The sequence below is a fragment of the Cucurbita maxima genome, unplaced genomic scaffold (genome assembly GCF_002738345.1).
Source record: "Cucurbita maxima cultivar Rimu unplaced genomic scaffold, Cmax_1.0 Cma_Scf00041, whole genome shotgun sequence".
Lineage (NCBI taxonomy): Eukaryota > Viridiplantae > Streptophyta > Magnoliopsida > Cucurbitales > Cucurbitaceae > Cucurbita > Cucurbita maxima.
In genome coordinates, this window is record NW_019272057.1 from 1,538,227 (window position 1) to 1,559,462 (window position 21,236).

Genomic DNA, 21,236 nt, shown 5'->3' on the forward strand with positions numbered 1-21,236 from the left:
CTAAAAAAAAAAAAAAAAAAAAAAAGGGAAATACAATTTTCATGTATGAAAGGAATGTAAATGAAAATGGGTATAAATGTGAAGAGATAATGTTGGTAAAGAATTAAAGATGAGATATGTAATTAAGAGGAAAGGAATAATTAAGGAAGAAATTAGCAGAAAATGAGTGTTGGAGGGTTGAAATTTGGCCAACTAATTTATTAAAAAACAAAACGTTTCAAACTTGGTTTGGAAATTAGTGTTGTTTAAAGGATAAGAAACAAAGAAAGCAAATGAAAGTATAACGTATACAATTTGTTTTTTTTGTTTTTTTTTTAATTTTTAATGGAATGGAGGGCATTGGAAACAAATGGCAATGCATGCAACTACTAAATTTTTGAATAATACCCATTTTGGACGCTTATTATGGAAAGAAATAGCATGAATTTGGACAATAAGCGAAACCCAGATCCGGAAATGGTGATGGAAGAGGTGGGGGGCGGCTGCGGCGGCGGGGACGGCGGAGAGAGAGAGAGATAGAGAGAGAGATGTGTGTGTGTACCTGCTTGCTTAGGAAGAGCTCTCCAATTATCATGGCCATGGTTTTGAATGAAAGTGATGAGACTGAAATCTTCAGCAGGGCTCCATGGCCCTCTCTTCACTTCGTTCTTATCACAACATGGAGCTCTTCCTTTCCCCATTTCTTCTTCAACAACACCAACACCACCGATGATGATGATGATTTTTTCTCTTTACATATGCATATACATATACATATACTTGTTATATATATATATACAAATTTCCAAACTGAGAGAGAGAGAGAGAGAGAGAGAGAGAGAGAGAAATCAGAGGGAAAATGGACAGCAAAAGGCTCATCTCATTACTTAGTGATAGGGAACCCAATGCAATAAATAGAAGAAAAATCAAGGACCTGTTTTGCTTTCCTTTTCCTTTTTTTCTTTACTCTAAATTAATTATATTTAATATTACCCAAATATTTTCTTTAAATTCAATATTCCATCAAATTCCATCCTAGCTTTACCCTTCACTAACATGTTTTTTTTATAAATAATAATAACTTTTTGATGTGTTTAATGAATTAATAACATAAATATAGTCTATGAAGTCGATGAAATTGTTTGAATTTTGTTTGAATTTGTGAGATTCTTTAGATGTTTCTTAGATAATTTTTTTTCTTTGGCGTAACTATTGTAACACTAGAGTATAAACAAATTGATAAGAGTAATTTGTATAACATGAAATTAACTTATACTAACGTAGGAATAAGAATAAGGTAAAAAAAAAAAAAAAATGATATTATGAACATGAGAAGTGTGAAACCTAAGATGATCACCATGAACATGAGAAGTTGAAGGGATCCATCGGATACCAAACATAAATTGTGATTTGATATCGCACACTTGATTAAATTGCATTTAAAAATGATATTATATAATGGGCAATTTGCCAAATAATTTTTTTTTGTTTTTTTTGTTTATTTTTTTTGTTTCTATTTCAATGCCAAATAATTATTATGTAAGCAAACCCATTAAATCAATATTTTTGCTCATTTACCTTTTCCATTCATATTCAATTTTGATCAATCATTTTTATCACCTTTCCTTTCCTATTCAAATTTATTTTATTTATTTTAATAAAAACTGCTATTTATTAATGAATAAATAATAATGGGTTTGAAAAGATGTAAAAAGGTTGAGCAAGTTAGCAAGGAAAAGAGAGCATCTTAAATTCAACCCAACAAAAAACATTCATATTTTTTACAGATAAAAGTAAAATGGTGTATTTGGGAAACTAATTACTACCAATTTAATATTAAAGAGTACAAACAAAACAGTCCTTCGTTATTGGATTTTTCCTACTATTTTATTCTCTTCTTTTCTAAATTAACTTTTCAGCTTTCTTTTCTTTATTTCTTTTCTAAATTCAACCCTCATTCAACAATCAAGAAAAAAATAATAATGTGAATAATTAGAATTTTAAAGGAAAAAGACTCCGTCATTTGTGTATTTCTTTTTGTGAATTTTATAAATAGTTTATTCGTAAGGTTCATATTAACTCAAATTCATGCTTTGTTCATCTTCGAATGTATAACTGTTCAAGCCCACCACTTGTCCACTTTGACCCGTTACGTATACCCGTCAGTCTCACGATTTTAAAATGCGTCTGCTAGGGAGAAGTTTCCACACTATTATAAGAAACGATGCGAGATATGACGAGTATGATGTACGAAAATATTGGATTTGGTAACCCAACCAAGTTGGTAGGATTGAATGGAAAGTAGAAAAGATTAGATAAGGCTAGAATGAAAAAGAGAATATGAAATGGAAGTAAAGGGTGAAGCACTTGGTCCACTCAAACACAAGGATTCCAACCACTTACTATGTATGTGATGTTTGTTTGTTCAGTATATTCAATAACTCTCTCTTACATATTCAACTATTAATTAATCTCAATAATGCTAATAATAATAATGTAAAGTACAAGTGAGTGTGCGATTTCTATAATTTTGTTGTGGGTTAGTGAAACTTCACTAACCATTACGACTTTTGACGACTACCAAACGCCACCACCAAGTCCAAACATAGACTTTTAAACTCCTAATCTAAACCAAACAACTTCAAATAAACTGAGTCAAACCATTTGCTAACACTAAAAGTGATGAGACCATTACATCACAATGTTCTCTTGTTTCCTTTTCACTTCCTAATACAAACATTTTCAAACAGCGAGAACAAGAAGGATGTTCTGTTCTGTTCTGTTTGTATATCTCAGTAAATGAATACAATATTTCCCCACCCTAAGTTTGAATAAATAATTTTGGTAACTTAGTTGATTTTGTGGTTTTTGTAAATGGGTATAACACTTTGGCACTTGGAGTTGACTATTTGGTCCAATATATACACTTCACACGATTTATTGTATTGATTCATGCTTCACCAATTTTTTCTCCTAATTATAAATTGTTGCTTACAATCCAATTCAGATTTATCTATACAAAACCATTCTTCATCGGAGCATCTTTAATCAAACCTCATATATACATATATACATATATATATATATATATATATATATATATATATATATATATATATATATATATATATATATATATATATAATGGAACATCAACTTAAAACCAACCTTCTCCCCCATAATTCACAGGCTTTGACCGTACCTACATAAAAAGAGGAAGGAAAAGAGTAAGAAATGCAGCTGGAGAAGGATGTCCAAATACTTCAGCCTGTGATACACAGCCCTAGTGAGACAGGAGAGGATCCATGAAAATGAAGTATAACCATAAGGATAAATAATAAGCTCCAAATCCCCAATAAAAACTGATAAACTTTGGGACTAAATTTTACAAACTCCTTCCATGTAGACCAAATGGTTTACTGTTGAACTTCAAAAGATGTCTACACAATCGCCAAGTCTGTATTAGAGAGTAATTGATAAAGTACGTTTGGGCACAAATATTTTCCATTCATCCACACAAGCAAGATGCCGCTCATGCATTCATCAAGCATCAACAAACAAACTGAAAATCCAGAATTTCAGGAGGTGATAAATGCTTTTACAGGTAACCTCCGCCCCTCAAGGCCAGCACTAGATGGAGAACAGAACCACCCTCAATGTTGTAGTCTTTAGCTGTTTTGTCATCTGCAAGCTGTTTGCCAGCATAAATGAGCCTGCAGAAAGCAGAGGTAGAACAGTACTTATTATCCAAAGCAGAGTGAATTTTCAAAACACCAAAGATGACCAAAAACAAATCTTCAATAAGAGATCAAAAAAAGAACAAATTTGTTAGGTCGGTGTGATATATTTAATTCCACTCCAGAAAATAATAGCATTAAACAGATATCAGAAGAAAAGTAAGGGAAGCCAACTAGAGAAAACTTTGGTAACGTGACTGTCTAAGTCTATCATATTAACAATAGTCAGGCACTTGATTGGAGCATTACTGCATTAGACCTTCTGAAATATGTATTTACAGTTTAAACTCACAATTCAGATTATTCGTCAAACATGGACTTAGTTTTCTAAGTATGTGAAACTAACAAAAATCTTCTGTCAAACTATATCACCATTCTGAATCAACAGCTTCCTTGGACAACAATATTTTATACGAAAACTTAGATTTGAATTCCCATTAAGTGATTTTGAAGTAATTTGAAAATATATTCATTGCTCTTAGGTTTCTTTTATAACCCTTCATTATGAGACCACATTACTGATTAAAGTAAATCCAACATAAGTACTTAACAGACACGTCCTTACTTTTATTTTCTGAACTCAACAAATATGTGGGTGGGGATCGATCCTTCAACCTTAGGAAAGGGTAATAGACATCTAATACATTGAACTCTACTCAAATTAGCAATAGATGTGTCCTTAAAAGCTAAACTGTTTGAGTTGTGTTAAGTCGAGACATTTTAAAAATAAAATTTCAAGTATGAAATAAATGCTGGAATCTAAATTCAGCAACTTTATTGTTTTTTCCAAGTACAACTAATGAACCCTGTGCTAAGCATGACGGATCCACATCAAATTATATTCATAAACAGAGAGTGCATACTGATGTATTGTAGTTCTAGTAATTGGAGAAGAAGATGCTAATCACACATACAAATGCTAATAGATTAAACATGCTATTCACACATACAAATGCTAATAGAAAGGTTGAGTCATTGTAGTTCTAGTAATTGAAGAAGGAGATAAATGCAGACCTTTGCTGAACGGGGGGAATCCCCTCCTTCTCCTCAACACGCTCCTTGATACGATCAATTGTGTCTGTTGGCTCAATGTCAATCTCAATTTCCTTCCCGGTAAGAGTCTTGACCTTAATCATAGTACCTCCTCGGAGCCTCAAGACCAGGTGAAGGGTTGACTCCTTTTGGATGTTATAATCTGCAAGTGTTCGGCCATCTTCCAATTGCTTACCAGCAAAAATTAATCTCTGCTGGTCAGGGGGAATGCCTTCCTTGTCCTACACATAAACAAACCAATTAAACCAAATTGCCTAATGGCACCTGTTGAAACTAGAAGGACTGTGTAATCCGGAATTCAAAGTATGATTTTTTTATTTTTCCCAAAAAGCACGCTGGAATCAAATTGCCACATCCGCTTATTGGGACCATAACAGCCTGCAGAATTTGCTTGCTGATAAAGTGGCGTAGCAAGAAAATAAACATACACCAGAAAACAAAATCAGCCATGGAAGAAGTTAATATAATAAACAAACACACGATAAGAATCTGCATAGACTTAGAGACCATAAAGAAAAAATACTACATGGTTTGAATATAAAGAAAATGTGTCCGAGGGGATGAAAAATAAAATTTTTAAACAGAAAAAAGGAAACCTAGTCCATCTTAATTTGACTACTAAACATAGCAAAGAAGGGAAAAGGAAACAACAAACATGAATTTCTTAATCTTCTTTCCATTGGTTCATGCAATGACACAAAATTCGAAACACACGCAGGTTAGTGAGAATTGATCAAAAACCAGAGTCTCCATAACACCTCCTCCCCGACGAAGACAGAGATAAAAAGAAGAAATAACTTCCAAAACGCGAAGGAATCTGTGAGTGGTGAAATAAAGATGTTAGCGATGGATTAAACAAGAAAATCAGACTAAAGATGAATCAGAGGAAAGAAACAAGAAGCATGGGCAAAGCAGAAGCGAAATACAAGCAAAGAAAGCAAAGCCAGAAAATTGAAGCAAGATTAAAAGCTTACGAACTTGCGGCAGAAATGAATTGATAGAAAATGAAGTAAGAGAAAGAAATGAGAGAACAAGGACCTGGATCTTGGCCTTGACATTATCGATTGTATCACTACTCTCGACCTCGAGCGTGATCGTCTTCCCAGTTAGGGTTTTGACAAAGATCTGCATCGCTACTTCTTCCGAATTTCTCAGGATCAGAGCGAGAGAAAAATCGAAAAAGATACCGATAGGAGATTGGAAATAAATTGGGCTAAATGCCACTACTACGGCTGCCATTGCCTATTAGATTTTATTTTATTTTATTTTTTTAAAATTATAAATATACTATTTTAATATTGAAGGAGAATAATTCTACTTTTTACTAAATTACCCCTTCATTTAATGAGGACTAATCACCATTTTGCCGTTATAATTGGTGTCCTTTTTGATAAATTATCCAAATTCTTTTTTTTTTAACCCCAACCAAAGAAAGAAGCTAAAATTTCCACTATATTTGGTTGCACAGGCGTTACTTATTATTCTTAAAAAATAAATGAAAGTTCTACTTTCTATCTCTCCATTTGCTTCCGTGATTTGATTTGATTTAATTTTAAAATATGATTCAAACATGGTCAAACTTGAAAGTGACGCTATGTAAAAGTTTGACCCCTTTTTCTTTTTTAGACATTTTTTTTTATCAAATATACAAGGAAAGATGTTGATTAATTCCCTTAAAAGAGTTTATTTCCAGACTGGAACCCTTTGGATCTACTCTCTACTTGGCTCCACTATGTTGTTAAAAATAGAATAAAAAATATTTATAATCACAATTTGTGTTAGGGTGCATAAAACAGTAACTCTCCTATTTCTTCCCTCCTATTTCATTATTATAAATCTTGCATGCAAATTTTATTTCATTTACTTGTGTATTCCCATTTTTTTAATAAAAATAAAAGGTAATGAAAATGAAAAAAAGAAAATAAAGAAAAATGCAGAGAATCGGAACCCGAATTCGATGAAAGGAAACTCAAATTTCTGAAAAAGTTTGTAAAAATAGGACCCACTTCTATTCTGCAGCTGTGGCATTGGTGAGTGGTGCGACGACCAGATTCTTTGCATCTTGGATCCTTACTTGGGTCCACCCTTTTCCTCATCTCACATCTCAAGATTAAAGTTTATTGGGCCCTACGACGGACCATTCAAGCCCAATACGGAACGGGCCCATTCTACCACCTTTTAACATTTTTAAAAATAATTAAAAATGAGATCTTTATCTGTACGTACTCTTTTTCCTTTTTCCTCCGATATGTTAGTTCTTTTTTTTTAACCAAAACATGAAGTCGTGACGAGAAAATAAGTTTATTTTTAATAAAAAAATAAAATAGCTATTGATAGGTCATAAAATATAGCTTGATTTTGCTGGTAGTAAATTAATAAAGCATGCACGATTTAGAAGGGAGTCGCATTATCATATAGGGACAGGAATATTTAATAACAACGTTAAAACAATATAATAAATGGACTTATTAATTAACCTATTTACATTATAAGTGAAATTATTGAAGTTATATAATTTAAGAGGGTGGTTATGACTTTGAAGTTGTTTACCATTATTATTGTTGTCCTTATTATTTAAGGAATTACGCTCTCGTTTCAATTATAAAGAAGAAGTAGAAAATAATGATTCATTTTAAAAATAAATAAATAAACCAAAATAAAAGGGCAACATCTAGGAGCGTTGAATCTTAAAATTGCTTGGTGGGTGGCGGCCACCTTGAATTGGGATAGGGTTGAATCAAAATTGAAAAGTATGCTACACATTCTAAAATAAAATAAAATAAAAAATAGAAAATAAAATGATTTTGGTTAGTTTCATTAATGGGGGAGTTTGAATGAGAATTAATGCGTTGATGTTACAAGTTTTTATATTATATTATTTTCAAAATGTTTGACCAACCCTAATTAATACCCCCACCCGTACGTGTGAGAACACTCCCAACATTTTCAAGGATTTGGAAAGATCTTATGTTATTTACTTTATTCCATAAATGTCCCATTCTTTTTTTTGGTCTTCCCCATCATTTCCTTTGTTTAATTACTTCTTTTTAGTAATTTCCATGTATATATTTTTATAAACTCTCCTCTTCCTCACAAAATACAAATTGTTAGGTGAAGTGAATAACTAATGGGAACTGAATTGAAGGATTAAACAACACAAACTACTCCCAAAAAAAAAGTTGTAGAACCAACCATGGTTGGGGGATGCTGTGTTGAGTTATAATGTACTACGGGCATTAATTGAAGGAAGGCTATTTCCGTCATTTTATCCTTAAAATAAACTGACTTTTTAGAAACCAATAAAATAAGCAATGACCAAGCGCTTCGTAGTTTTACACGTGCCACCAACCCATGAATGGTTAGTGTTAACCAAAAAAAGTCCATGTGCATTTTTTGGTTTTTTTATTTTATTTATATAACTTTAGAGGTAGAAAGTTGGAATTGATTTTTTTTAAAAAAAAGAAAGATTAATAATAAACTAATGATTTTGTTGTCTTTTGTTTTGAACTAATCCTGGTTATAGGTGTGAGTATGATGATGATGGAGGCAGCAATGATAATTGAAACAATATAGTATAGGTTGATGTAAATGTGTAGCATAATGAAAATGAAAATGAAAATGAAAATGAAAATGAAAAAAATTTGAATTTGAATTTGATTCGGTGGGTATTAAATGCGTCCATAACTTAGGTGGTGCTTGTTTCTAAGTTTTTGAATTAATTTCTTCCTTATTTATTGTTTTCTTGTTTAATGAGATGCTCCCACTGGGGAAATTCATTTCAACATTATTTTTGTTTTTAATAATTTGTATAACGCCCCCCTTAATCTTCCACCATATATACACACCCCTTTCTGCACCCACCCATTGCACAACAAAACCGACACTCCCCCTCTCAGACTCTCTCTCAACAAAATGGCCGCCGAAGTGACCTCCCACGTGCGAGTTCTTACGGGTTACAACAAAGACGACCCTCATCCGACGGTCGCAAATGAATCTGGCCCCGACACCTTAACGCCTCTCATCACCCGAGACTTACTCACCGGCGGCTGTTCCAAATTTACCGACCCCCAAGAATTGGACCTCGACCTTCAACTTCCTTCCGGCTGGGAAAAAAGACTCGACTTGAAGGTATCATTTTCCCTTTCCTTCTTTTTTTTCCTTTTTCTTATAATGAAATTTTGGGTTTAGTTCCATTAAGCTACTTTGAATTTATAAATAAGATTATTAGACAATATCATACAAGAGAGTAAATCCTCACACAAGAGAGTAAATCCTCACGTGGATTTCTAAGTTTAAATTATTTAAAATTATTTCAGTCAGGAAAAATGTTCATTCAAAGAAGCAATGTTCAAGATTTCAACAACCATCAAACCAATCAAACAGTGGCAAAGCTTCAAGATTTGAACTTTCCGCCGTCGCTCAATTATTCCAAATTCAAATTGTCCAACCATTTGGTCCACGAAACGAGCTTGGAGTTGAAATTGGACTCGTCGTCGTCGTCGCCGCCGCCGTCGCCGTCGCCGAGGAGTAATTATCAGAGCGTTTGTACTTTGGATAAGGTGAAGTCGGCACTCGAACGGGCTGATAAAAATCCCATCAGAAAACGCTCCTCGCTGTGGAAATCGTCACCGTCGCCGTCGTATTCCTCCTCATCGTCGTCAGCGAGAGAGTTTCAAGAAGAAGACAACTTTAATAAATCTCTGTCGTCATCTTCCTCGGCGGCGGCTCAGATCGCCGTGGGCTGCCCTGGGTGTTTGTCGTATGTGTTGGTTATGAAGAACAATCCGACGTGTCCACGGTGTAGGTCCGTCGTGGCGTTGCCGGCGGAGAAGAAACCTCGGCTTGATCTGAACATTTCGATTTGAATCCAAGAGGTGGAAAGGAAAAATATTTTTAATTTTTTTTTAATTATATGTAAAAAAGAAAATTGCAAAAAGGAAAGGTGGGATTTCAATAGATCATACCAACATTTCTTATATCATAATTTTTATTTCTCAATTATGTATGACTTAAATCCCTAGCTTTACCATTAAATCATTTTCATCCTTAAAACACTCAAATTTTACTTTTTTTTTTTAAAAAAAAAAAAAAATCATTTCTTTTTTGATAAAATAAATATAGATGAAGATGTAGAGTTATGGTAAGGTGTATTAATTGGAGAATTAAATTATGTGTTGTATATTAATGGAGGATGAAAATGTAAGGTACATTATTGAGAGTGGGTGAGAAAGTATTAATGTTATTAATAATGGGAAAAAAAAAGGAACATAATTGAATGATATGTTTTGAAAATATAGTGAGAACATTAATGTTTAATTTGTGATTAAATGAAAAGATAAGATGGTGATTAATTAAGATAATAAAGTTGAAGTATAAATGAATGAAAAGGGCATTCAACCAAATATAATATATAGTTTCCAAATAGAGAGAGTTTGAGTTTGATTGCCCCTAAAACTTAATTCATTAATATCTATACCTAACTCTCATTTAATGACAATTAAATTTTATCATACTCTTCCCCACCTACGTTTCCCAAAGGCTTCAATGACCCCTTCTTCTTTTTTTTTTCACCCAACTTCTATTTATTTTCTAACAAATCCAAAAAAAAAAAAAAAAACCAAGTTAGGATGGCATTCAAACCCTAAACTCATAATCAAGGAGTCAAAACTTAATTTGTTCTCAAGTTGAGACCAAATTAATGCAGTGATGGGTTTTGCATATGGTTGTGTGAATGTATCATTTAAACTTGCACACCATTTTTGGGTCACTATGGTGGGGACTTGGTTGTCGGTGGCCCTATCTATTCATTTGTGATCTTCCTCAACTTGTCATCATCCACAAACCCTTCTCCCAATTCTATGCCTCTCACCAAATATCTTCCTCAACTTCAGCCATGCTAAAGAACTTAACAGATGCGTCAGTTTCACGTATTAATACAACCGTTCTTGATAAACATAGTAAATACAACTAGACGCCCTAAAATCTAATATATCTCCATGACATCAAAAGTGAACTACGAGAACACATAAGATCGATGGTAATACGAATGGAACTATTTGAGTAGTCACTATGTGTGTAGAATATAACATGCCTTGATAAGAAACGAGTAGACGATATAAGGAGTTACCGCTGTGTGTATGATAACCCGTATTGAGAGGGGGACGATAGACTACATAAGTAGATTGCATGATGAATCACTATTGTGTGTATGATAACCCGACTTGAGAGGGGATGACGAGAGACTACACAGGTAGTTGATTGAGGATATACTATTGTATGTTGAACAAACCTGCCTGAAAGTGAACAAAGGACTCCATAATTAATGTATCGAGAAACTACTATTGTGTGTGGAGTAAACTCACTCTAAGAGGAGACAAAATAAATTAGTTCATGATAGACTCCACCGTATTACAAGGTAACATTCAAGAATACCTGAACTTCTTAAAATCGTGTGACAAATTAGATTAATTTAATTGAGTGAGTACTAACTTTTTGAGTTCATGACTTAAAGTTTGAGTTTGACACCACTAAGATCGTCGTTTAGGGGATAAAAGTCACTTTTTATCGCAAAATAGCACTCCTCTCTCAACTTTTGAAATAGCCCGCAAACCACATTTACATATCACCACCTGTGCGAATCATGACTTTCTCCCAATAATCAATGGTCGTTGGCGATCTTCGGCCAACAAAAACAACTAAACAAAGATATATCTGTTTTTTTTTTTTTTTATTCATTTCTTAACATCTCCAAAAGATCGGTACACAATACATTGCACCTATCTTCTCCATCTTAACTAAGGCCTTCTAAAAAAAATTGCATTTCATAATTAAGCCCGTACAAACTCAAACTAACCAAATCAAATACTCAAACTTCCTACAAACCCCACTTTAGTAGAATAATAAAGATTTACTTGATACTACCAGTATAACGACCAAGACAAGCAGTATCTTTTTTCATATTTCATAATTCTTAAGCGTGGTTAAAACCAATGGTAGCAATACAAGGACGACATTCTTTTCTCAAGAACTAGAATGAAATATGAACGCAAAACGCCTCCCTTACTAGCTGCAAACTGCTTCAACTGCTAATTTCTTGGTTGCACTCGGACACAAACCCTTGTCGAAACTCTCTTCTCCTAGCTCAATCCTACACTCATTTCTGTTTAGACACACCTGCAAATAAGATCAGACATCTTAATACAATGTTAGTACAGGGCAATTCCAAAAACAACTACCCAGGATTCAAAGAGTAGAAGAAAGCTAACTATTACCTTTTCAACCAAGGATGTAGAATTAGGATCGTGACAGGCACCTATACTATAGGTTCCACAAGTTCCCTCGGGGGTTCCAAAGCTTGCGAATTTGATTGTGGCTATGTGGGCATTGCCGGGACACTTCAAATGGACGGCTGCTTTGTTCTTTACGTGTACGTTTTCAGCTTCAGACCATGACTCAATCGAGGGATGCCCTTCTCCAAGATGGGCACATATACCTGAGACTTTACGTTTAGATAATCTAATTTTTGTTGGATCTCCACCTTTCTCCTCAAAAATCACCAAAATATTTCCTGTTGGCTTGAACCAAGATCTTGGAACATGATACCTACACAAAGTTAGATCAGACTTCACCGTTATTCCCTTCTTAACATTAACCGATCAATAGATTTGTTCTAAAAACTGCATTTTAATGTGTGACGTACCACCGCTGGGTTGGTTCTCCACATCCAGTTAAGCATTTGTCTGGTCTGAACTTGCCCCTGTAGTCACACTTCTCAACGCACGCATCATGAACAGAGCTTTTTCTTGGCCAATATCTTCCTATTTCTTCTCCATTCAACCATGCCATGCCTTTACCCATATGAACCATATCCAGCCCGACAGGCTCATTTCCAGAGGGAGCATCCAGAATAACCTGCAAAATTGATAACAGTGACATCTCTTTTACAAATAAAAAGAGAAGACATCATTACTCTTTTCAACCACAAACTTACTCCAACACCACCTAGCATAGATAACACCAGAACATTTTCTCACAGCAAAATGAATGACTCTCATAGGTCAAATACTTGCCTTGTACCAAGTCAAAGGTTGTTGCTTTGGGGGCTCCCTGGTTGATATCCATTTGACATTTTTTATCCCATCTGGTTTGTATATACCGAGGTGTTCCCCTTGCAATCCAAGCTAAAAATTGCAGTAATTAGATAATGAAGGCATATCATGACCACTATGATAATGTTCACTCCCGAATCCCTTCATCAAAAACCTTCAGGCCCCCTTGATGTTTCTAGGTATGAAATTTAGTGTTTTAAAAACAATATTACATTACGAGGGAATTTGAACCTATGGCCCTATAAACAAGTAGAGATGTGCATTTGGCAATTGTGAAATTTAGTTGCATTTGAATTGATCTCTGGGTTAAATATAAGCATGACATAGTACAAAATGTGCCACCAAACTTGTCCTTCAAAAGGTTGCTTTATGCCTTAAACAGATGAGTTAGCTCAAATAACAAGGTTTCTTATGCCTTCACCACCTAAATATTTAGGATGAATGTTATGTTGGCTCGTGAGTATGACTTTGTGCGAGAAAGAGAGAGCTACCTTGTAGGACCAAGCATGAGAAGACAAGACCAATGGGCCATTGTTAAACCCCTCTATTACAACTCTTGAAAGTCCAGCTCCAACCCACTCATAATATGGTCCGGCATTCTGCAATATAGAAAGGGGAAAAAAACAATAAGATACCAAAAGCAAAAATAAGTATCCCCAGACAGTTGAAAAGAGGTTGCCGATTGTTTCAAAGTTATTGTGAACTTCTATGAATGAACATATATATTAGCAGCAGTGTTTCTGCAAGGCCTCTAATTAAAAAATACAAGGATGATATCATTGCTGATATCAACATCAAGAAGTCCTTCTATTGCCCTGGACTTTATACTGAGATTTTTCTTTCACGATCCAAAAGAGAATCTATGATGTAGACAAGTTTTTTTTTTCAGGTAATAAAAAAATATAAAAACAAGCTTTCATTCAGACAAATAAAATAATACAAACAGGCAACCAAAAATAGCACTACAAAAGAAGCCTAAGTAAGGAAACAACTTACGGATTACAAAAAGGCTTCAATGGTTGAGAATAAGGGGCATCTACTTAAAGTAGAGTATGGTTTTCGGTAAATAAAATAAAATAGAAGAGAAAAGTATGGTTTGAGGCAATGCGACACAAGATAGATGATGGCAAAAGAAGCAACTCACTTGTAGACCAACGGTCATGCTTAGCAAAGCAATTTCATTTTTTCCCGCCTTGAGAGAAATGGCTTGTTTAAATCTGAATGTTATATCTGATCCGTTTCCAGATGCACTAACTGTTCACAGAAAGTTTGAAGTGATCCACTGCAAAATCTATGCTATACATGAAAAAATAACTTATAGGGAGAAACACGCAATAATTATCTAGTTAAATAATTCATTTCGACACACGAAAGTTCCCATTGATAAAATGAAAAGAAAAAAAATGTTCAAAGGGAGTAAAAAAAATTTAAAAAAATACAAAATACAAAATACAAAATAAAAAACTTAAAAAGGATTACAATCTAACTAATGTTTTATCCTCACTCACATACATATCAAGAAAATGCTTAGTTTAATAACTTTTATTTCCTTTAAGCCTTTCTTAGTTTTTAAATATATATACATATAGATATAGATAGATTAACTTCCCAGCCATGCATGTTTTCAATTATGATTAAAAAGAAATAAAGAGAAATGACAGGAAGAGAATGCATATGTCCTCTTATATCATGAAATCATATTAAGGAGGGTGATGCCTAATCAACCCTGAAAACTAAATCTCCTCTCACAAGAATTTGTTAGAAATACTGTCAAAATACAGAAAGAATGCAAATGATGAAGATGACTATGCATTGAAAGTTATCATTCCTTAGTCAACATGCATGCCAGTATGCCAGTAAACGGATATGAAGCTTAAAATATGATATTCAATAAATAATTAAGCACCTTGCAGTTTCTTGTTGATAAAAGCGTGAAGAGCATGGCCCTTTGATTCAACCAGAAGAACTGGTTGACTTCCCTTTTTGAGAAACGTCTCATTTTCATTAACAAAAATGCTGCCAGCAAAGTAAATTATAAGCCATTGATATTGTACACTCCATATTTCAAACAATTTACAAGTGGCACAATCTCCCATTTTGTCCAAGAATACTTCATTCTTATGAAATAAGAGTCAAATATATTCATAAGACTGAAAATAGAGTAAGGAAAGGTTACTTATCATCTAAAAGCAAGCTATAGATTGAGATGTATATAACACATGAAAAAACTATATTGATATTGGCAGGCAATTGAACTCAGGCCCAAAGAACTGACCAGATAAAGGAAACTACAAAATTTCCATTATCATCTTAATCCATTTACATCTAGTAACGAATCTATAAACCCAAGTCTACCAAATTCATTTGGATCCTTAGATATAACTTTAGTTATCTCTTCAAGGAAAGACAAACCTCGTTGTATACCACAGGTAGTCAGTTGTATCTTTTGTGGTATTGAGGTGGTCAACCAGGCCATTTTGAATGAAGTCAGCTTTACCCCAAATTCCAGCTTGCTCTACAAAGACTTCCCATTTGAGGGCTTTCAAGTCTTTATTTGTTAAATCCACTGAAGGATGAAGTTCCTCGGGAACCATTTCAACCATTGCGGTTTGTGACCTAACCTGTAGAAGTTTTATGACTAAATAGCAGATCCAAAATCCATAAAACAGAAGCAATCACACTTAGAGGATCTTTTTCTGGAAGAGCGGCCTTAAAAGAATCATAGCTTCCCCATAAAATCATCAAGATAACTATAAAATAGGCGGAAACAAGACAACTGTCATGTGAGCTTCTTGATGTGGAAAAAAAAAAAAAAAAAGAAGCGGTTATTTAAAGTATGTGATTTCAAATAATCATCATTATTTCATGAAGAGGAATGGTAAGGATTCAAGAGTGAAAACAAGCCAAACTCTTTAGCACAAAATCATGACAAGCAAGCATGGTAATGATTCATTAAGACAGTGTTTCGATTAGACAAATAGTGTGTGGGGTCCCTATGTTGTCATATTCCAGTTAGGATAAGGAATAGGCATAATCAGACACTAGAAACACGTAGTGGAATATTATCAAATTAAACAGGTTCTGGGTAAGCATTTAACTTTAGAGTTGGAAATGGAAAATTAATCTGCTTCTGTAAAGACGTTAGGGCTGCTGACTAGACCTTGAAAGATTTACTTCTGAGGGTTCATCATCTGATATCATTAGATAACTCAATAATCCACGAGATTTCGGATATACTAACTAGGACTGAGGCCTCAAATTTAGAACCCTTAAGGAGTGGTGGACAAAATGATAGAATTGTTCGAAAATACTTATTGAGAGCAAGCAATAAACAATGACAAGGGAATCTAAGGTTACTTTCATGAGGGTGATTTTCTCCGAGATCACTATTCTCAAACATACTTGACAAAGGCACAGACATTTTCCTACAACTACAATAAGATGGCAACATTCAAAGTATGACGTCAATATGCATAAAATACAACAAATCAAGGTCAAGATATACCTGAATGACATATAGAAAAACAACATTACTTACCATTGCTGTGTTAAAGACTACATTCTTGCAGTCAGGCAGAATACTAACTGACCATGCAGGTAAATGATATGATACATTTCGGAACTGGACAGTCTTGTCATCTTTTTCATCTACATTAGCAATAAAAGCAGCACAGGCTCCAGATGAGTCGGTGTAGACATCAGCCTACAGTGCACCAGTAAAATATTGAATAGGCTTTTCTAAATAGCATTATAAAAAAATAATAATAATAATAAATTAAAAAAAACTAGTGAATCAACTTCACTGCTAGTGTTAAAGAGAGGTAAGATAGCATACGGAGACTCGTGTGCAAGATTTTCGTAAGACTAGGGTGCACAAAATCAAAGGGATGATAACTCAGGTAGAAAAGATGGAAACATGAGAATACAGAATGCTTCAAGTTTCACAGTGGTAGTAGTACAAAGACACAGTTATACTCTTACCCACTTTCTGTATGTGGCCTTCGGAATACTATTAAAAAAATAATTCTATTGTTTTGTGTACTTTTTTAACATCGTTTCTTTGTTCTTTTCCCCATTACATCAGGCTTTTCTTTAATGAACAACTCGTGTACCAATTTCAATCAAAGTACACATTAGTGTATCACACACTTCTGTGAAAAACATCAGTAAACTATTTCTAAGACGATAATTCGAAAACTGATATTAATTTAGGATCACCGTTCTTCCCAGTAGCATTATGGTAAGTGATGCCTATGAACATCTCTACTACATATGTCTGACTTGTGTACAGAGAGAGAGATTCAGGTAAACTACTGTCAGAGATTAAGCAATTTAGTTTAGCTTCACTTTGGAATTTGGAAGATGTATCGCCTCCCCAACATTTGGACACCTGATCTTTTTGACTTCGATTATATCTTATCCAGTATGTATGCATATTAATCCATTGACTAATTTTAACATTTAATAAAATGTTGATTGCAGAAAATAGAATTCAGCACCAAGCAGCATGGAAGAACATTACCTCTAGAGAGGGACCAAACGAAATATAAGTTGGCTCACTGTTAAGCACGACATGCTCCGTCATCTTTATAGCCTTATGAAGATCCTTAAGGTGTCCCCATTTTGGAAATCTGGGCAAGCCTATTATAGTTCAAGAAACAATGTAAATCATGATGCACTTCACGAATTAACCAAATAGAACTAGAAAAGACAGCTTACCATATTCATCAATGGGTGCCTCATAATCATAACTTGTGGTAATAAATGGCCCACCAGAGGTACGACCAAAATTTGTTCCACCATGATACTAAAGCAGAAGAAGGTTCTTCTGTAAGGATTGATCAAATTGCTAGAATGACGATAATTAAAGAACACAGTTTGATAAATTATTTAATAGTGAAAAAAGGTCAATTACCATGTAGTAGTTTTGTAGACTACCACCCTTCTGGAAAAAACGGGCAACTGCAAAAGCAATATCCTCCGGGGGCCTGTGAGGATCCCTTGCCCCAAATGTTTTAAACCTGCAAAACGTGGAAACTACCTCACTAAAGCACAAAGCAGATAAGTATGTGTGAATTTCTTCGATTGACTTGGGTAGGAGGGGATACAGAAAAAGATGCTAAATAGAATTTGTGAGATAAAAATTTAAGAAGCTTCCCTGTCATATTTCATCTTTAGACAATTTTTTACTTTTTAATTACTTCTTAGAAAATAAACAAATCTTCAAATAACTTTTAGTGTACGAAAAAGACTAAAATATAAATCCAAATACATTTATGGACTACTATTTTTGTTTTATAAGTAATAATTCAACGCCAACAAGAGCCTATGTTCATGTGGTAATAACATCTACTCCTTCCTTTGAGGTCGGGATACATATAAATAACCATTTAATATTGTGAATTTTAAAAGTGAAAATTTCACGGATATATATTTTATACACCAAATAAAGTTACCAAGCATCCATGTGTTTCTATTTTCATATATTCCGGCTATCAATTAATTATGCAAGGTGGAACGTAAAAAGTATACGATAAAAAAAATGCTTAGTCAAGAATAAATACAACTAAATATCAAGTGACAAACGTAATGTTACCATCCAGGCCAATTCTCAGTCCACATCTTGGGCTTGTTTGGAGAATTAGGTGTGAATTGGTCACAGTAGAATGAATTGCAAGTATTAATCTGAAAGGGAGAAGAAAAAGTATTTATTATGATTCAGGAAATATTGTTAATGCTAGTTTAGAGCTTTGGATGGTGGCAACCTCAAAATCAGGAAAAATCTTATTATAAAAAGTGAAAACAGTAGAAAGGGAGTACCTACTCCAGTCCAATCACATGAAGCTGAACAATGTGCACATGGCAACCAAACAAGATATTTATGTCATACAATCCCTCACAAATAGTATATGCTTATGCTAATGTACAAAACAAGTAACTGGAACTCTTGGGATGTGACAACCATGGCTTAATAAAAAGTAAGCATATAACTGTTAACCAAAAAAAAACACAGATAATATGAAACCCCATGCATTAAACCTGAAATATTAAGGAATGGGACGATGAACAAGCTATGAAGCTCAAAATGGATGGTTGAGCTTATTGATTTTAGCTTTTCGAATGTGGAAATTAATCACTTACGCTTTGTATGTAATCAAGTTAGTATTTACGGAATTGCTAGCCAGAAATGAATCGAGTACAATACTTAATTAACTCTAAACTTATATCGACTGAATTCACAAGTAATGCTACGAAATGATTAATAGAAGATATTTAGATTTCAGTTTCAGCTGTGATCAAACACACAATTCAAAGGTGGTTTCCACCAAATTCTGGAAGGGAAGCTTCTCAAACAAAAGAATGAAATCAAAATCAAAATCAACATTTGTCCAAAATTAACTGAATATTACCTAAGAATTCCTTTCAGGTTTTTGTTTCCATCCCTCGGGAAATATGAGCCAATAATTAAATAGAAGAAAGGAGTTGTAATTGAATGGGATTCTCACCACAGGATCAGGAGCATCATATTGCTGACACATTATCCATGGAACGCCTATATTCTGAGAAACAGCCATTTGAGCAGCCCACATAGCATATGGCTTCCCTCCTTCCCCATAAACTCTTTCTATATCCCCATACTCATTTTCTATCTACACGAGAAACATATCAAAATTCAGCACGCAATGGCAATGCATTATAGCTAGAGGCTTCTACATAACACTTGTAAACCCTTTCAATTTTAATGAAGTCTTCACTTTCTAGCAAAAAGCACTTGGTTGCAGACAAGTTTTTAAAAAAAAATGTGGAAAAGGAATCGAAAATCTGATCAATCCACCACTAGAATGACCATAAAATGCTTGCCTGAGACAAGATGATGGGACCCCCTTGTGAAGCAAAAAATTTCTCCTGTTTCATTAGGTTCACTATGTATGTAGTGAACTTCTGCATGTAATACTGAACTCCCGCATAGCCACAAGGAGCCACAATGATAATAGAGACAATTAAATAAAGCAAGTTAAGACAGAAAAAATGGAAGATAGTCAAAAGAGTCTGGATAAATCCAAATACTGATCGAAGTTCAAAACTCGTGTATACCTACCTTGAAATTGGCATTATCAGTTCGAAATACGGTATTAGGAACGTAATGCAGCCAAACAGGTACTCCACTGCAAAGAAAAAACCATGTGTAAATAATCCAGGCAATATTTAAACTATAAAAGGGTGCAGCTAACTAACTCCGTGAAATGTGAATGCGATGCTCCAAAATATTGTAGAAGCAGAGGCAGAATAAAACGCATTTTTTTCGGGCTAAGTAACCTAAAAGAAAAGGTCGAAGGTTACCCAAAGTTCCATTCGGCAGCTACGAATGGGCCTATGCGCAAAATTAAATACAATCCGGCCTGCTGAACAATGTTGACGAACTTGACGAGATCGAATCGGCCGTCAAAATGATACTAAAGAAGAAAGAGAGAAGAAAATGAGAAGGAGTTAGCAATGAAGAGTTGAGGGAGTGATTTGGGTTACATTGTCGGGGGAAAGTTCATGGCCATTCCAGAAGACATAAGTCTCAATGACATCCACACCACCTTCCTTGGCGTTTTGAATCAGACTTGGCCACATCTGAGGGAGAGGAGTGAAAATGAAGCTTAATTTTGGTAATGCATTGCAAGAAGAAACGAAGAAGAGAGCAGAAAAAGAAAAATGGTGAGATACTCACTCCAGGGACACTGCGAGGATAGTGGATGGAAGCAGAGATGAGGAGCTTGCGCTGGCCATCAATGATGAGGGAACGGCGATCATAGGTGACATTGGCAGCGAAACACAGGGGAAGGAAGAGAGAGAGCAGTAGCAGTGAGAGGGAGAGGGAGAGCCTCATTGCAGTGGTTAGCAACCCAGGTGAGTCGTGGAGAAGCTGGGATTGTGGGGAGGGGGTATTTATTTAATTCATGAGAAAAGGCAAAGACAAACACATGTGCGGCGGTGACGGTGGGAGTGACACTCCACACACCACCTGCCTTCCCTTCCCCCCAATAATATTCGTGAAGCCACATCAACGTCTAATATCAAATTTCTCTTCACTTTTCTTTATTAAGAAAAAATCTCCTCAAAATTATCAATCTTAGTATTTCATTAACAAGAATCTCTTAAAATCTATTAACTGGACCTTGTCTGTTCTGGCATATTAATTCCTGCATCTTAAGCTCACAGCCAATCTGGAATGGAATCTTCATTCCTTCTTTGACAACTATCATCTCAACTTTCTTTCATACTCACACTTCTAGCGTTCCATATTGTCCCTACGAGAACAAATAAGAGAATGAAAAATTAAAATGTTTGAGCTTTTAAATAAGGAATTTCA

The 21,236-nt window shown here is 34.5% G+C and overlaps 4 protein-coding genes across 4 annotated transcripts in view; 1 reads left to right on the forward strand and 3 right to left on the reverse strand.

Annotated features, from left to right (window-relative positions):
- LOC111469694 (transcription factor MYB63-like) overlaps nt 1-744 on the reverse strand; it is a 2,765-nt gene extending 2,021 nt beyond the window's left edge. The window contains exon 1 of the mRNA XM_023115067.1: nt 542-744. Coding sequence (XP_022970835.1) covers nt 542-680 — 139 coding nt within the window. The 5' untranslated portion in view covers nt 681-744. The remainder of the gene's footprint in view (nt 1-541) is intronic.
- Nucleotides 745-3,281: 2,537 nt separating this feature from the next.
- LOC111469712 (ubiquitin-NEDD8-like protein RUB2) lies at nt 3,282-5,986 on the reverse strand. The gene is made up of 3 exons (XM_023115098.1): nt 5,808-5,986; nt 4,731-4,990; nt 3,282-3,692 (listed from the first exon to the last, which is right to left on the reverse strand). Exons 1-3 carry the CDS (start codon nt 5,898-5,900, stop codon nt 3,578-3,580), a joined length of 468 nt encoding a protein of 155 aa, XP_022970866.1. The 5' UTR covers nt 5,901-5,986; the 3' UTR covers nt 3,282-3,577.
- Nucleotides 5,987-8,565: 2,579 nt separating this feature from the next.
- LOC111469711 lies at nt 8,566-9,748 on the forward strand. Its single transcript, XM_023115097.1, has 2 exons — nt 8,566-8,897; nt 9,086-9,748. Exons 1-2 carry the CDS (start codon nt 8,682-8,684, stop codon nt 9,632-9,634), a joined length of 765 nt encoding a protein of 254 aa, XP_022970865.1. The 5' UTR covers nt 8,566-8,681; the 3' UTR covers nt 9,635-9,748.
- Nucleotides 9,749-11,559: 1,811 nt separating this feature from the next.
- Nucleotides 11,560-20,887, reverse strand: LOC111469598 (beta-galactosidase 10). Its single transcript, XM_023114919.1, has 19 exons — nt 20,595-20,887; nt 20,402-20,497; nt 20,219-20,331; nt 19,977-20,043; nt 19,739-19,831; nt 19,384-19,527; nt 18,474-18,562; nt 17,793-17,898; nt 17,597-17,684; nt 17,400-17,518; nt 16,416-16,580; nt 15,290-15,498; nt 14,784-14,893; nt 14,022-14,131; nt 13,369-13,476; nt 12,839-12,949; nt 12,469-12,680; nt 12,041-12,371; nt 11,560-11,942 (listed from the first exon to the last, which is right to left on the reverse strand). The coding sequence occupies exons 1-19, from the start codon at nt 20,751-20,753 to the stop codon at nt 11,832-11,834; spliced, it is 2,541 nt and encodes an 846-aa protein (XP_022970687.1). The 5' UTR covers nt 20,754-20,887; the 3' UTR covers nt 11,560-11,831.
- Between the last annotated feature and the right edge of the window lie 349 nt (nt 20,888-21,236).

Bases quoted from the DNA above. Each gene is read 5' to 3' on its own strand.
- LOC111469712 (XM_023115098.1), bottom strand. From the start codon at position 5,900: ATGCAGATCTTTGTCAAAACCCTAACTGGGAAGACGATCACGCTCGAG. The intron at 4,991-5,807 runs GTCCTTGTTCTC...GTTTATGTGTAG, and splicing joins ATGTCAAGGCCAAGATCCAG to GACAAGGAAGGCATTCCCCC. The intron at 3,693-4,730 runs GTCTGCATTTAT...TGCTTTCTGCAG, and splicing joins ATTCCCCCCGTTCAGCAAAG to GCTCATTTATGCTGGCAAAC.
- LOC111469711 (XM_023115097.1), top strand. From the start codon at position 8,682: ATGGCCGCCGAAGTGACCTCCCACGTGCGAGTTCTTACGGGTTACAAC. The intron at 8,898-9,085 runs GTATCATTTTCC...AAATTATTTCAG, and splicing joins AAAAAAGACTCGACTTGAAG to TCAGGAAAAATGTTCATTCA.
- LOC111469598 (XM_023114919.1), bottom strand. From the start codon at position 20,753: ATGAGGCTCTCCCTCTCCCTCTCACTGCTACTGCTCTCTCTCTTCCTT. The intron at 17,899-18,473 runs GTAACATTACGT...CACGTTTTGCAG, and splicing joins ACTGAGAATTGGCCTGGATG to GTTTAAAACATTTGGGGCAA. The intron at 12,372-12,468 runs GTACGTCACACA...AACTTTGTGTAG, and splicing joins GGAGAACCAACCCAGCGGTG to GTATCATGTTCCAAGATCTT.